This window comes from Sus scrofa, chromosome 14 (genome assembly GCF_054392235.1).
Source record: "Sus scrofa isolate SSC_HxYL_T2T_F1_AM1 chromosome 14, Sscrofa_HxYL_maternal_Yorkshire_Landrace_v2.0, whole genome shotgun sequence".
In the NCBI taxonomy this organism is placed as follows: domain Eukaryota; kingdom Metazoa; phylum Chordata; class Mammalia; order Artiodactyla; family Suidae; genus Sus; species Sus scrofa.
The window spans coordinates 80,305,731-80,320,687 of record NC_139396.1 but is presented as its reverse complement, the minus strand read 5'-3'; the positions used below and the strand labels follow the sequence as shown (position 1 = coordinate 80,320,687).

Here is a 14,957-nt window from a genome sequence, read left to right as displayed (position 1 = left end):
TTATTTTTATTTTTTAGGGCTGCACCTGTGGAATACGGAAATTCCCAGGCCAGGGGTCAAATCAGAGTTGTGGCTGCCGGCCTACACCATGGCCACAGCAACTCAGGATCTGAAACTCCTCTGTGACTTACACCATAACTCATGGCGATGCCAGATCCTTAACCCATGGATCAAGGCCAGGGATCAAACTTGCATCCTTATGGATACTAGTTGGGATCATTAGCACTGAGCCACAGTGGGAACTCCATGGATCAGCACAATACTAAATGTCAAGGTAAAAAGAACTTTCTGAAATGACTGAAATTAGTCCCTTACTTTCTTAACTACTCAGGCCTTGGCTTTTTTTTTTTAATTATTTTTTATTTTTAATTTATTTTTTGGCCACACCCATGGCACGTGGAAGTTCCTGGACCAAGGCTTGAACCCGAGCCACAGCAGCAACCTGGGTTGCTCCAATGACAACCCTGGATCCTTAACCCACTGTACCACCAGGGAACTCCAGGTCTTAGCTTTTCATGATGGAGCTTTAGGATCAGGAACAGAAAGATAAGAAGCAAATTAAGTCAATCTAAATTACTTGTTCTTCATATCTCATAAGTTATGAAATAATAATTACAGCTAAAACACACCGGGCATACTCTGGGTCAGATACAATTTTAAGTGCTTTCTACTCATCTAATTCTAACTACTAGCTAAGAAAAGGTTCGTTAATTCACTCAACGAATGCTCATCGACCACTTAGCACATTCTGGGTGTGGTTCTAGGTACCCAGGACACCTCGGCAAAGAAAAGAGGTAAAAGTCTCTGCCTTCAGTGGTAAAGGAAACCAAAGCATAGAAAGTTGTGCCTGAGTCACAAAATTAGCTGGTGGCTGGGATTCATTTCTAGGATGTGTGGTTTCAGAATTTTTGTGCTTAACAACTACCTTTTTCTGCTGAAGCTTTTTGCCAACCTAGAAGGAGGAAGCTGTAATGAAGCCCTAGAATCCCAGAGTTCTGACAGCAGGCGAGAGATTTCATGTACCATCCTGCCCAAGTACAGCTCCTGTGTGTCACATGTCCCCACTTATAAATCCTCAGAAGGCACCTCAAAAGTTCCTTCTGCCTGAGTCTGGATGTTGAATCCTTCTCAGTGCAGCACTCTAGGCATCTCGCCCCCACCCCCCACCCCCCACTCCTGGTGGCCATCTAGACATTGTCCTCACTCTATAGTCAAATTTCTTCCCTTTTTCTCTTTTTTTTTTTTTTTGTCTTTTTAGGGCCACACCCGTGGCATATAGAGGTTCCCAGGCTATGGGTCAAATCGGAGCTGTAGCCACCAGCCCACATCACAGCCACAACAATGCCAGATCTGAGTCGCATCTGCGACCTACACCACAGCTCATGGCAACGCCGGCTCCTTAACCCACTGAGCGAGGCCAGGGATCGAACCTGTGTCTTCATAGATGCTAGTCAGATTTGTCTCTGTTGAGCCACAACAGAACTTCTATAATCAAATTTCACGAGATTAAGACTCTGACCCCAGGCCACAAGGCAAGTGACTGCTTGTAAAAGATCCGGAATGCAAGTCCACTGGCTCTTTCCTCCACCCTATACTCACCTCCTTTATCTAATCATTACTTGTCCATATCCTATGCTCAATGTATAGATTTCCCAATGAACCATATATAAGATCATATACATGCCATATATAGCAAGAGCAATTCAAAAAGCAAAACCGTTTTCTACAGTTTTCCACCTCTAATCCACCAGCATAACTTAGTCAATGCCATGGAATCTCAAGTTAAAAAAGAAAAACAAAAATGGAACCAAATGAGTCTCTAGGCTACAGTTTGTAATGTATAATCTCAATGTGCTGGGAGTTTCAAAAAATCTCCTTTATGGGAAGTTGAAAACACCCATGTACCCCACTCCCCATCCCCCATCCTTCCATCCACATTTTGTGCATAGGACTTTTCAGGGGTCGTTTCAGTGAAAGAAAGCCAGGTACAAAGCACTTATAAAATCACAATTTGAATTACTGTTCTAGTAACTAGAACCTGACTAGTATCCATGAGGCTGTGAGTTCGATCCCTGGCCTCGATTAGTGAGTTAAGGATCCAGTGTTGCTTCGAGCTGTGGTGTAGGTCACAGATGTGGCTCAGATCCCGTGCTGCTGTGGCTGTGGATCGACTCTCAGCCTGGGAACTTCCATATGCCGCAGCTGTGGCCCTAAAAAGAAAAAAAAAATACATGTTATGGAAGGATTGTGCCTCCATCTCATAAAAAACATACAGATATGTGATCAAAAGACAGGTTCTCTGTGGGAATGGGCAGAGCTCTGATTATTAGAAAACACTGGAAAATACAGGAAGGACAAGGGAATAAGGTTAAGTGTTAGGTAGGAAACCGCTCCCATCTAGCAATTACCACGAGGAAGGTGAACAGAGGAGCTGCAGCTCCAAGTGTGATGAGCTGGGCTGGGGGTCAGAGGCCTCTTTCCCCTCCCAGCTGCAGGATCTAAGGTGGTTCTTGCAACCTGGGAACAAGGCAAGAGGTCTCTTTGAAAAAAATGTATCCTCTGACTATTTTCATTGAATTTCATGAGCATTCAGGAAAAAAAAAAAAAAGGAAAAAAGAAAGAAAAAGTTCTCTGCAACAATTAAGTTTCATTCATTTGACATTCATTCAAATGCTTACTGGACAAATACTATGCAGTCCTCAATGTTTTCATCTAGGTCAAAGAAGTGCAATTAAGTGATCTCAGGAAAACTACGTTTTCTAAGCAGGAAAACAAAGTTTGCTTTAACTCTGGATTTAACCCCAAAACAATCAAACCCCCTGAAATTAAAGAACGGCACAAATGAATTATACGGTTCTTTCTTACAATATTTTCTAGAAATAAGTTATGCACCCACGTGCAGAAACCCAAGTTCAGGTTACATAGTTGACCCTTTTGTAATTAACACAGTTGACAATGGTTCCCCTTAAGATTTTACCTGGCGAGCGATCCAGGTGAGCATCAAAGAGTTTCTAAGTTTTGTCTGAAAAAAAGGGCAATGCAACCCGTGCCATAAGACTCCTTTTCAAGCCTAAATGGTTCCAAATGATGAAACAATGACTGTTCATGCCATTCGAGGAAAAGAACATTAATGATTCATTGCAAATTCTCAGAACGCCAGGCCCATGGAAGGCAGCGCTAAGGGTTCATCTGCCTTGAACGGAGGGGCCATAGGACGTACGTACCTGCTGCCTGTTGTTGGGCATGTGGGGAAGCATGGTGGACACGTGGAACATGAGCTCATAGTCTTTGTACGTGGTGTACAGGGAGTGCGTTCCAGTAGAATCAGCTAGCAACACAAATCGGGTACAAGTTAGGCAAGGGCAGAATGAGCAATTCACATTTAGAAGGTCATTATTACACAAGGCAATTCAATTGAAAAAAGCAGACCGCCCAGTGGTAAAGGATCAGTGTCGTGGTGGTGCACCTGCCCCACCTCACCAGGCAGTGTTTCTACCGCTTTCCAGCCCATGCCCGTGGCCTTTGCGGTTTTCTCAGCGGCTCTCGCCCATGTGCTTTCTCCTGAACACACAGCTTCTCTTGTCTTTTCTCCTACACTCTTGCCTTCCCAGTACTGATCTGGCCAATCCATGTCCAGCAAGATGCTTCTGCCAGGAGGATTACGGGTGAGCGGAGGAGGAAAGAAGCTGGAGGTGTGGCCTGGTACAGGCTTGGGTGCAATCCTTAGCAGGGTCTGAGCTAGCTGGAAGTCGGCCTTGTTCCATCCTGTGCATGTGCATGCATGTGTGTGTTTACAGTTCATTCCTTTTTTTTTTTTTTTAAGACCGCACCCATGGCATATGGTGGTTCCCAGGCTAGAGGCCGAATTGGAGTTGCAGTTGCCAGCCTAGGCCACAGCCCCAGCAACGCCAGATCTTAGCTGCGTCTGCTCAAGGCAACACTGGATCCTTAACCCACTGACCGAGGCCAGGCATCGAACCCACGTCCTCATGGATACTAGTTGAGTTCACTACTGATAAGCCACAACGGGAACTCCTACAGTTAATTCTTAGCTATTCTTGCGCACTTGACCTCGAGAACCCAGAAAAATGAAAACAGGATTCACTTAATATGGAAAGAGGGCCAAAAAAACGTTAAGGATTTCTTCCCTGAATGATGGAAATAATTTTTTTCTCTGTTCGACGGGTGATGAGATGATGTGGTCATACGATTAAGACTGTGGAGAATGAATGTGATCTCTTATTGTATATCAGGCACTGACACGAGTTAAAAAACTATGACATTGGAATCCCTGTTAATCACACAGCTATTCATTTTTTGGAAAGCAGGCTGATTCTGTGAAAATTCAAAACCCATCTGTATTTTCTCACAAAGAGTTTTGACACCCAAACCAACAGGGCAACTATAAAACATTTAAGTAATAATTTTAGGGTAGAGTTCTGAGTCACTGTGCATGTGGCTAAATAAAGACAAAAAGATTAAAAGTAATTAAGATATAAACAGAACTCAGTCTTGCCTTTCTCAATCTTTGACCTATATACAGGTTTATTTTCTACCTTTTAACAGTAATAAACAATACTGTTCAACATTATTCAAAACAAAGTTTATTCCATTGTGTTTGTTGGTGAAACTCTAAGTAGTCAGTTTGGGATAAGCTTTTTTTTAATCTGAAAGTTAACAACTTTAAAAACATTCAAACATCTAGCTTTCATAGGCTTTTATTATTTTTGTTCTGAATTCTATGGTATATTTTTATTTCCAATATTTATACCTGACTAGCAAGAACCCCAAAAGTTCTCTAGAAAAAAAAAAAAAAAATCCAGAGTTCCTGTTGTGGCTCAGTGGTAACGAACCTGACTAGTATCCATGAGGATGCAGGTTTGACCCCTGGCCCGGCTCAGTAGATCAAGGATCCGGCATTGCTGTGAGCTGTGGTATAGGTCCCAGACGTGGCTTGGATCTGGTGTTGCCGTGGCTGTGGTGCAGGCTGGCAGCTGCAGCTCAGATTTGACCCCTAGGCTGCGAACCTCCATATGTGACAAGTGTGGCCCTAAAAAGCAAAAAAAAAAATCCCACAATTTTGCACTAAACAGGTCCTCACAGGAGGCGATTTTGTGATTAAGGTGAATATATACAAGGTTTATCTGAAAATATTGAGACATCTACTTGCAGATGGTCAGGGAGGTTACTACTCATCTAATAAGCTATGTATGAAGTTTCCAAATGAAGAAATTTTCTTTTAACTGTTCGTTGAAAGAACAGTTGTTAATTTTCATTGGACTTTAGAGAGTAAATGTCGTTTTAACTCTTCTGTCTATGGGCCTTGGGAATGAATGTGGCTTTGGAAGTGAACAGGCCCCATCGTGGGGAATGATGCTCGTCCCTCCCTCCCCACCATGAAGATAATAGCACTGAAGGTCAGAGGACGAACTAACCCAGCAGGTTCAATGACTCCCATCACGACACTGTTAGTACAATGCTTAAAGTCAGTAAAAGAAATGCTGACAGATGTGTAATGTCTGTCCAACAGGCTTCAGATTCAGGAAATTGCAATGAAAGAAGAAAAATGCATTGTGGGGGGGAGGTGGGATTGGGGAGGAAACACTTTAAAAAATGGGATCATAATTTGTCTGTCCCCAGCAGTACTAAAGGACAAAATTCTAAAATTATTTTTTAAAAGTTTTCATCTCAAACATCAGTGTGATAATGGCAAAGGTACACTCACAAGCTTGCTCAAGGGTTTGTTGCAAATATTTCTATTCAAAAAGAGATGGAGGGGAGTTCCCGTTGTGGCGCAGTGGTTAATGAATCCGACTAGGAACCATGAGTTTGTGGGTTTGATCCCTGGCCTTGCTCAGTAGGTTAAGGATCCGGCCATAGCCACGAGCTGTGGTGTAGGTCGCAGACGCAGCTCGGATCCTGTGTTGCTGTGGCTGTGGCATAGGCCGGCAGCTATAGTTCTGATTCGACCCCTAGCCTGGGAACCTCCATATGCCTTGGGAGCAGCCCTAGAAATGGCAAAAAGACAAAAAAAAAAAAAAAAAAAAAAAAAAAAGGAGAGAGAGAGAGAGAGATGGAGGCCATCATGGTGGTCTCTGGTTTTAGCATCCTCTGCACTAAACCAAAGAAAGGCTGGCCATGACCTGGGGTCTCTGCTGGATAGCAGAGCACCTAAGCAGCTCACGGCCCCTCCATTTCCTGCCCCATTTCATCTTGTACTTGAGAGACAAACAACCCATTTCAAGCTGGAAGGGACATCTCCGATACTCTAGCCCCCTACTCTGAATTTTCCTCATGAAGAAAAAGAGGCCCAGATATGATCAAAGTCTTATGGGCAGACAGAATTAAAACTGAAACACTATTCTCCTGAATTTAAGAAGGAATTTTTTTTTTTTTTTTGGCCTAAGGCATGAAAGACATAATTTTTATTTTACCATTTGACAAATATAACTCTTAGAAGCCCGCTCTCCGGTAAAGCCATGCCACAATTTCTCTGCATCTCAGAGAATGACGTGCTCATAAAAATAAAAGACTTTGTTGATTATTAGAATCAACATGTCCAAGTCTTGTTCTGATGTTATCACTTCCTTGAGCTGAGGTGCGCAGTACTGCATCTGTAATGTATTAAAGACATCTCCGAGGTCATAAACACTCAAAGCTCATGTCAGTTTTATACATAGGAAAAATATCTGCGTTATCTATGCTGTAGTTTTATGGAATGCACAGGTCAGGAGCGCTCAAAGTGTTTCCTCTGTCTGCTCCACTGCAGGCGGACAGCAGGCACACAGAGTAAGGAGTCCCTGATGCAGCAGTTCTGCAGGAAGGTCACTCCTAAAGGGGAGGCATGCTAGCACCTCTTGAGGGTGCGTGGTGGTCTTGTGGGTGAGGGGCACGTGCAGAGAAAAAAAGAAGAAAAATCAGAAAAGGCTTCACTGATCTTTCTTAGAATATGTGGATATTCACAATGAGTGTCACAAGTTATTTTCCAATCTTTCCCTTTCTGAGGCAGAAGCAATACACATGCAACAACAGCCAACCTTAGTGTGTGTGTGGACATGCAGGGGCCCATGTGTGAGCTAACGCTGTCTCAAGGGTCTTGGGATCTATCCTCTAAGTGCAACTTTCGATAACAGATCAAAATCCCAGAACTAGAGTTTCTGTTGTGGCTCAGGGGGTTAAGAACCCAACTAGTATCCATGAGGATGTGGTTTTGATCCCTGGCCCTGCTCAGTGGGTTAAGGATCAGGCATTGCTGTGGCTGTGGTGTAGACCAGCAGCTGCAGCTCTGATTCAACCCCCAGCCTGGAACCTCCATATGCCACAGGTTCAGCCCTAACAAAAAACAAAAAACAAAAAACAAAAAAAGAAAAGAAAAAACCCAGAATTGGCAACAGGCATGGAGCATGACAACCAGTACCACCCCAGTCTAGGTAGGAGTCATTGATGGCCCCAAGGGCAGTGGACACGGGGTGGGCCCCCTGCAGGTTCAGTCCTGGCTCAGCCACACACTGACGCTCCCTCAGGGGAATGTTTGCACCCACTGCTCCTGTTGGGAGGGGCCAGGTGCCATCCCAGACCCTCCAAGTTCAGCACCTCTCTGCTCATCCCCCATTGAAAAGGCAAATGATGACTTGCCTGACAATAAGAATTTCCCCCAATACAAATAATCACTCTGCCAGGTATTTTTAGGTGCTAAGAGCAACTAAATAACAGCGCTAATACAAAGATAAAATATTTAGAATTTAGGAGGCCTTAAGGAATGGGATTACCTAAAGGAAGAGCCAGAGCAAGGTCACCCATCCCAGGAAGGTGTAATCAATCAGACTGAGAGCCCATGGAGGGGACCCGCCTAAGGTCCCTGGGATATAGAATGGCCTGCTCCCCAGGAAACATGGTCAAAATGGAAATGAACTGTGAATATGGCTGTGAGCAGGGCGTGAGTGAGCGCGGTGGTGCTGGGTCTTTCGAGAATGAAAGCAGGGACTGGCCTCCCTGCAGTGGAGCCAGGGAGTAACAGAGAGGTGAGGCGAAGAGAAGGAAGAACATATTAAAAGATTCCTCAGGAAACACTGGGGACTCTCTGCTATGGTTACAAAGGAAAAAGAATTGACCTTTGAGCTTATGTGGAACCCAGACCTCTTGAGAAATATGCTTCTTCTGTTCAACGGAGCAGATCTAAACTCCATCCCCAGTAAGCTGGCTAGGCCGCTGCTGGGGTCAAGAACGGGAGAGCAAGGGGAGTCCGGCTGAGCTGGATGTGGCATGTCTGCCTTTGGAGAATTAAACCTGCAGATGCTCACGAGTCGGAAGCTTACTTTTATTGTCTAGCTGAGCCCGGTATTTGCTAAATCCTTTCAGCCGCACTCTCTGGCCCAGCAGATCAAGGAATTCTTCAAAAGCTGGTCCCGCCGTCTCGTTGTTGTACATTTCCTCCTCTGTGCTCTGGCCAGCTTTGCAGTAGAGGATCCCGATCTTGTGCTGAAAGCTCAGCTGAAATGGGGGAGAAAGGGAATTATTTGGCAAAAAAAAAAAAAAAAAAAGAAATATCAGACAAGCTAATAGTTAAAATTATAGAAGCTGAGAATTCTGTTCACAGCAAAGCATACCAGGATGAGTCCCAGAAGTTAAAAAACAAAAGAGGAAGCAACTGTCAACTGTCAAAATACTACAAATACATAATGAACACAGAGACCCCCAAAAAATGTCAGTCACCCTAAGAACCATAATGGATGGCCAGGGCCCTGTGGGAGTTGCCAGTTTTCCAAAATGGACAGACAGGTTCAACTATTTAAAGAAAACAAAACAAAAACAACTGGTGGGTCACCAGGATCAGGATTCCCAGCGTTGTCGATGCTGTGGGGAGGGAACTTCTGCATGCCATGGGTGTGGCTAAAAAAAACCAAACAAACCAGGAATTCCCATTGTGGCTCAGCAGAAACAAATCTGACTAGCATCCATGAGGATGCAGGCTCAATCCCTGGCTCTGCTCAGTGGGTTAAGGATCCCACATTGCTGTGAGCTATGATGTAGGTTGCAGACACGGCTTGGATCTGATGTTGCTGTGCCTGTGCTGTAGGCTGGCAGCTGCAGCTCTGATTCACCCCTAAGCCTGGGAACCTCCATATGCTGTGAGTGTGGCCCTAAAAAGCAAAAACAAAACAAAAACAAAGCAGAAAACACAGAGGTCTCGTCATGGCGCAGTGGAAACGAATCCGACTAGGAACCTTGAGGTTGCAGGTTTGATCCCTAGCCTGGCTCAGTGGGTTAAGGATCTGGAGTTGTCATGAGCTGTGGTGTAGGTTGCAGATGCGGCTCGGATCATGCATCACTGTGGCTGTGGCTGTGGCATATAGGCCGGCAGCTGCAGCTCTGATGGGATCCCTGGACTGAGAAGCTCCATATGCCGTGGGTGAGGCCCTAAAAAGACCCAAAAAAAAAAAAAAAAGGGACAAAAACACAACAAACAACCCCGTTTTAAAAAGTTTTCCCGCTCTGGTTCCTAATGCTTTTTTTTGTTATTGTTATTTGAACATTCATGGAAATAGAAAAGATTGTAATGAAAAAACAAATCAAACTAAGGTCTGGTTAGGAAAGAATCCCGTTGGAAATTGTGATATACGTATATGGATAAAATAATGTTTTCCTTTCCATAAAAGTCACTTTGGCTGAACAATTACCGTCATTTGTACATTTTTTACTATCTTGAAAACATCCGCTAAACGTACAACAGCCCATAAAGAATTTTAATAGCAACTAAGGAGTTCCTGCTAGAACTCAATTTCCCTGTCAATCCTACATCATTCTGGGAGCTACCAGCTCCCAAGGCTGGGAGAAATGGGATCCCCCTTACAGCTTCCTTCGTTTCCTTCAAGAGGAACTACTTCTCACTCAGGAAATCAGGGCACTTAATCTCACTAGCAGCAATCTGAGCCTCAAAGGCTGACGGATTATCTGACATCGCCAATTCCCTAAAGGCATCAATCCATAACACTGCTCCCTGTTATTACCGAGCTGTGAGACAGAGCCTGCCTTTGATCGGAACTCCCAGCTGACTATCTCTGTAAAGTAAGGCCAAATGGTACTCACTTCCCCCGAGCAGTGAAGTGATAAGAGCGGTCTCGTTCCCTGTGACAACATCCAATCCAGGAAAGCTAGGGAGCCACTGGTTCCCTGTGACAAATCCAATCCGGGAAAGCTTGGGAGCCACTTGCTTAGGTCCTCTTAGCAGACCGCAGGAAATCCCTTACTGCCCCCAGGGGAAGCTCAGAGCTGAGCAGGAACCAGCCCCCATGCGTAGTTCCCACTGCAAGCTCCACCTTGACCAATGCTGTGGGGGATGGGAGGAATCCGAGGAGACGTGACCTGTTCATACAGTCTGACCAGGTGAGCTCCCTACGGTGCTGGCTCCCTTGGGGGAGGGTGGTGGACAGCCCCAACCACACACTGGAGATGAGGGTCCACGCCCTGGGTGCAGGGCTATATGATGCTGGGCGTAAACTTTGGCGCTCCCAGTACTATGAGGTGTACTGACGTGGTTCTTCAGGAGGGTCAAGGGCAAAACCATTTCCATTCTCCCAGAGACTGAGGAGTCACTCTCAGATCAACTCCACCCGCCAATAAATGAGACACCGCACTTACTGGCCACCCTCTTTAAGACAACAGAGCGGTATGATAAAAAGGCCTCCTATTATTTCACTGTAAACACTAACTGTCTGGCTCAGAGGACACTCCTGGATCTGGAAGGACTTCAGGAAACCCTTCGGACTGGCAATTATCACCACAGTGTGGATGACCTTGGTGACGGACAGAATCTGGATTAATCCTCTAACATGACCTCCAGATGGTAGTCTGACCTCTCTTTCTCGCTGTGAGGAGAGGATGTCTGCTCCTCCTCTACTTGGCCTTGGCCTTCTGGAGTATCCACTGGGAACACCAGGGGATTGGCAGGTGCAGGAGCCCAATGGCCACGTCTGCCCACCCCCTGCCCCCTGACGTGCATGCATCTCTGAGCCCTGCCACATACCAACACTGTCCTGCCCCCTCTTCTGGTGCCCCCCAGCCCCCAGCCACACCTGCAGCTTGTGCCAGGCCACCTGGCCATCCCGGAGGGAGACCTTCCCCTCTCACACCCACCTCTTTGAGGAGGAGGCCCTGAATAAAGCCGTCTGGGCACTCCCAAGCTCGGCCTCTTTGACCAGTTTGCCAGGTGAGGAGGCCACCACATGGAACATAGGAGAGAATGTGCCCAGTGACCGAGTGTGAACCACAGCAGCCTGTTTGCTACAATGGCTGTGATTCCACCAAAAACAATAACAGGATGAAACACTGCATGCAGGAAAAGGCATTTCTCACTGCTGTCTCTTCCTGCCTCCTGCAGCAAGTGTAAGCACCGAGCATCCACTTATATGCTCAAACCTCAACATGCTCTACTGTTGTTTTTGAACTCCCAGCCTCCCTCTGTGTACCCTTTTCTTGTAGGGAAACTTGTCCTCGTTCTAAGACGAGCCGACTACTCCTCTCCTCTCTCCTTGTTGGAATTCGACTTCTGTCTCGAGGCCCGGTTGGTTACAATGCTACCTCCTTCAGATCGGCCAGAGGTTATTTCTTTTTCTTCCAGAACGCACACTGCACTCTGACCTCTCCCAGAACCGGCACCACCCTCTGCCTTGCAAAGACCTCTGCAATCTTAGTCTTAATGTCACCAAGGATAGGGGCCAGGTCTTAGCTTCAGTCCTCCTAACGCATGCTCCTCACTTCCGTCTGTTAGCACAATGCTTTGGGCAGAGTAGACAAGAATAAATGTCAGTTCAGGGAAAGGCCCCAAGTGAGTTTTTAAAACCTGAGGACATACACCAGTGACCTCTAATAGTCATGAATCAGATATGCTCCTGCCCACCACAACCTTGGTATTAAAAAAAAAAAAATGCAAATAATGGAGTTCCCTGGTGGCCTAGCGGTTAAGGAGCTGGCATTGCCACTATTGTAGCTCTGGTTTGACTCCTAGCCCAGGAACTTCTGTATGCCTCAAGTGCTGTGGGATAAAAAAAAAAAAAAAAGAAATCCCAACCAACCAACCAACCAACCAAACAAAAACCAACAAGTCACAACTCGCCAGGAGGTGCATTATACTTTAACTAGTATAAAGGCATAGTCAGGAAAAAACTGGAAAGAAAATGCTTTAAGGTATTAAAGATATATGATCTTGAAAGATGGGGGAAATCTCCAAAACATTCAGAAACATGGACACAAAGTCTCACACACACACACACACACACACAGGTCTTCAGTGATACACACCCCTTGCTCATCGAGCTTAAGCAGCTGCTCTGAGACCTTCGGTGAGCTGGAGGCCTGCCTCAGGCACTGGACACTCAGCTCCGGAATGACGTATTCCAGAACCTCCTTGAGGGGAAGTCCCCGTGCAGTCCCATGCCTGGCAGTAGAGGGTATGGCATCTTCCAAAATCGCTCCTCTCAGTGTTGTCAGCTGCAGGGGCAAAATAAACCATCGGTTAATATGGATTCCTGGTTACCTCTTTAAAGCATAGAACTTTTGGCTGGAATTTCCCCCACCAGGGCTCAAACCCACGCAACAGCAAGCAATCCCAGCCACTTCAGTGACAGCGCCAGATCCTTAACCTACTGAGCCACCAGGAAACTCCTAAAGCATAACTTTTTAATTGCTTTAAAAAAAGGAGGAAGATGGGAGTTCCCTGGTGGTCTAGGGATTAGGATTTGGTGCTTTCACTGCAGTGGCCAGGGTTCAATTCCTGGTCTGGGAACTGAGATCCCACTTCAAGCTGCTGCACACCATGGCCAAAATAAAAATTAAAAAGAGAGAGAGGAGGAAAGCGAAGGCTTTTCTGAGTGGGACAAACGAGGATAAAGTTCTCAATCTGAAGAAACAAATTCAACACTCAAACAGCCTTTCAACCACAGAAGGGGACAGGGATCCGGAACAAGCCAGGCAGGGCTGACCTAACTAGATGCGCCCAAAGCAGGAGGAGGGAGGCCAAGCAGGACGTGGGCCACGAGGACACTGACCAACACAGGAAGGACACGGAGGAGGAGCCGGATCTAGGGCCACGACCACCTCCTCCAGCCTTCCTTTTTCTTTCTCCCTTTGCTCTTTTTCTCAACCTTATCTTCTTGTCTTCCATTCTTTCTCTTCTTCTTTTTAACTTTCCATTGCTGACACTTCCTGATGCAGAGGGGGGGCCATCCAGTGACCAGGTGATTCAGGGCTGAGAAGCCAACCCCCCAGATTCTGCCTCCCGACTTGGGACACATTTCCTCAAATGTGGGTTCCTCTCCCGGCACACCTAACCTAATCCCAGACCTAAGGGGCGGAGTGCGGAAGCCAAACACTGCCTGTCTAGAGGCCTGGTTCTAATCTTGCCCCGAGCTGCGCGGCTTGGTGTCACACGGAGCCTTCTGCAGTGATGAGGATGCTCGCTTCTGCGCGGGCGGATCCGGGAACCACAAACCCCATGGGGTTGTCGAGCCTTTGACCTGTGATAGATATGACTGAGGAATGGCATTTTTTATTTGATTCGGTGACCTTAAATAGCTACATTAAATGTAGATTTAATGGCTCCTGAATTGGACGGTGCAGGTCTGCAACTTAAAACACGTGAGGGCGGGACCAGCAAGAGGCTCTCTGTCACCTGTCTAATCAGGGAGGAGTCAGGGAAAATACACGTTCTGGAATATGTGCCTGACGCATGCCTGTCTAATCACAGTGGTCAAGAGAACGAAGCATAGGGTGCAGGCCAGACCCAGTGCTTCATATATATCTGCGTCCCCACCCGCCTAGCTCCACGCATCCCACCACTTGTGACTGCTGGATTTTCTGCATTTGATTCTAAAGTCATATTTATTTATTTATTTCTTGATAGGGCTGCACCCGGGGCATATGGAGGTTCCTGGGCTAGGGGTCGCATGAGAGCTACAGCTGCCGGCCTACACCAGGGCCACAGCAACACAAGATCCAAGCCGTATCTGCAGCCTACACCACAGCTCACGGCAACGCTGGATCCTTGACCCACTGAGCGAGGCCAGGGATCAAACCTGAATCCTCAAGGGTACTAGTCATGTAATGTGGCTGAGCCACAACGGGAACTCTGTGAAGTCATTTTTTTTTTTGCCTTTTTGCCATTTCTTGGGCTGCTCCCAAGGCAAATGGAGGTTCCCAGGCTAGGAGTCGAATCGGAGCTGTAGCTGCCAGCCTACACCACAGCCATAGCAACACGGGATCCGAGCCACGTCTGTGACCTACACCACAGTTCACGGCAACGCCGGATCGTTAACCCACTAAGCAAGGGCAGGGATGGAACCCGCAACCTCATGGTTCCTAGTCGGATTCGTTAACCACTGAGCCACAACAGGAACTCCTGTAAAGTCATTTTTAAACTGACATGAATCATATAGTTCACGTTTGCCCTCTCTCTCAGACCGGAAAGCCCCTCTGATCAGTGTGTCTATTCCATCACATAAGGTGACAGTAAAATCACCGCCACCTAACATCCATCACAGGTTTTAGAATTTTTTTATTGGGAACAAAATATTAAGTCCTTTCAGTCATTTCAGCTGCTGGAATCAACAATGACAATAAACGCCACCCCTAAGGGGAAACCACCTGAGCCCCAGCCTGACAGACACGGGCGTCCCTTACCTCACTCGTCCTGAAAGCCACCCGGTAGTTGAACTGGGACCCTTCTTTCTCCTTGGGGTCTTCCACCTTCTCCCTCCGGATGCTGACTGCCACAGGGCCAAGGTTCTCGTCAATTCCAAAGTAGTTCTGGTGCTCTACAATGGAAGACAGCAGCAGCAGCGTGAGAAGAAAGGGACCGAACACAGGATGGGGACCTTTCAGCTTGTGTGTCCTGCCCCTGAAGATACACCCCATGGCTCTGGCACACGAATCCCTGTGTGTGGAATCACAGATCAATTTTTTTT

General features: G+C 46.5%; 1 protein-coding gene across 3 annotated transcripts in view; it reads right to left on the bottom strand.

Annotated features, from left to right (window-relative positions):
• The window catches only part of LOC146396811 (signal induced proliferation associated 1 like 2), a 114,969-nt gene that overhangs the window by 78,027 nt on the left and 21,985 nt on the right, over window positions 1-14,957 (bottom strand). For all 3 annotated transcript variants that reach the window (XR_014827838.1, XM_084996838.1, XM_021073828.2), the window contains exons 2-5: window positions 14,674-14,807; window positions 12,298-12,486; window positions 8,316-8,490; window positions 3,225-3,328 (exon numbers count right to left, since the gene is read on the bottom strand). Coding sequence is in view for 2 of the 3 variants with exons in the window: in XM_084996838.1 (XP_084852964.1) it covers window positions 3,225-3,328; window positions 8,316-8,490; window positions 12,298-12,486; window positions 14,674-14,807 (602 nt within the window). In the remaining variant the exon portion in view is untranslated. The remainder of the gene's footprint in view (window positions 1-3,224; window positions 3,329-8,315; window positions 8,491-12,297; window positions 12,487-14,673; window positions 14,808-14,957) is intronic.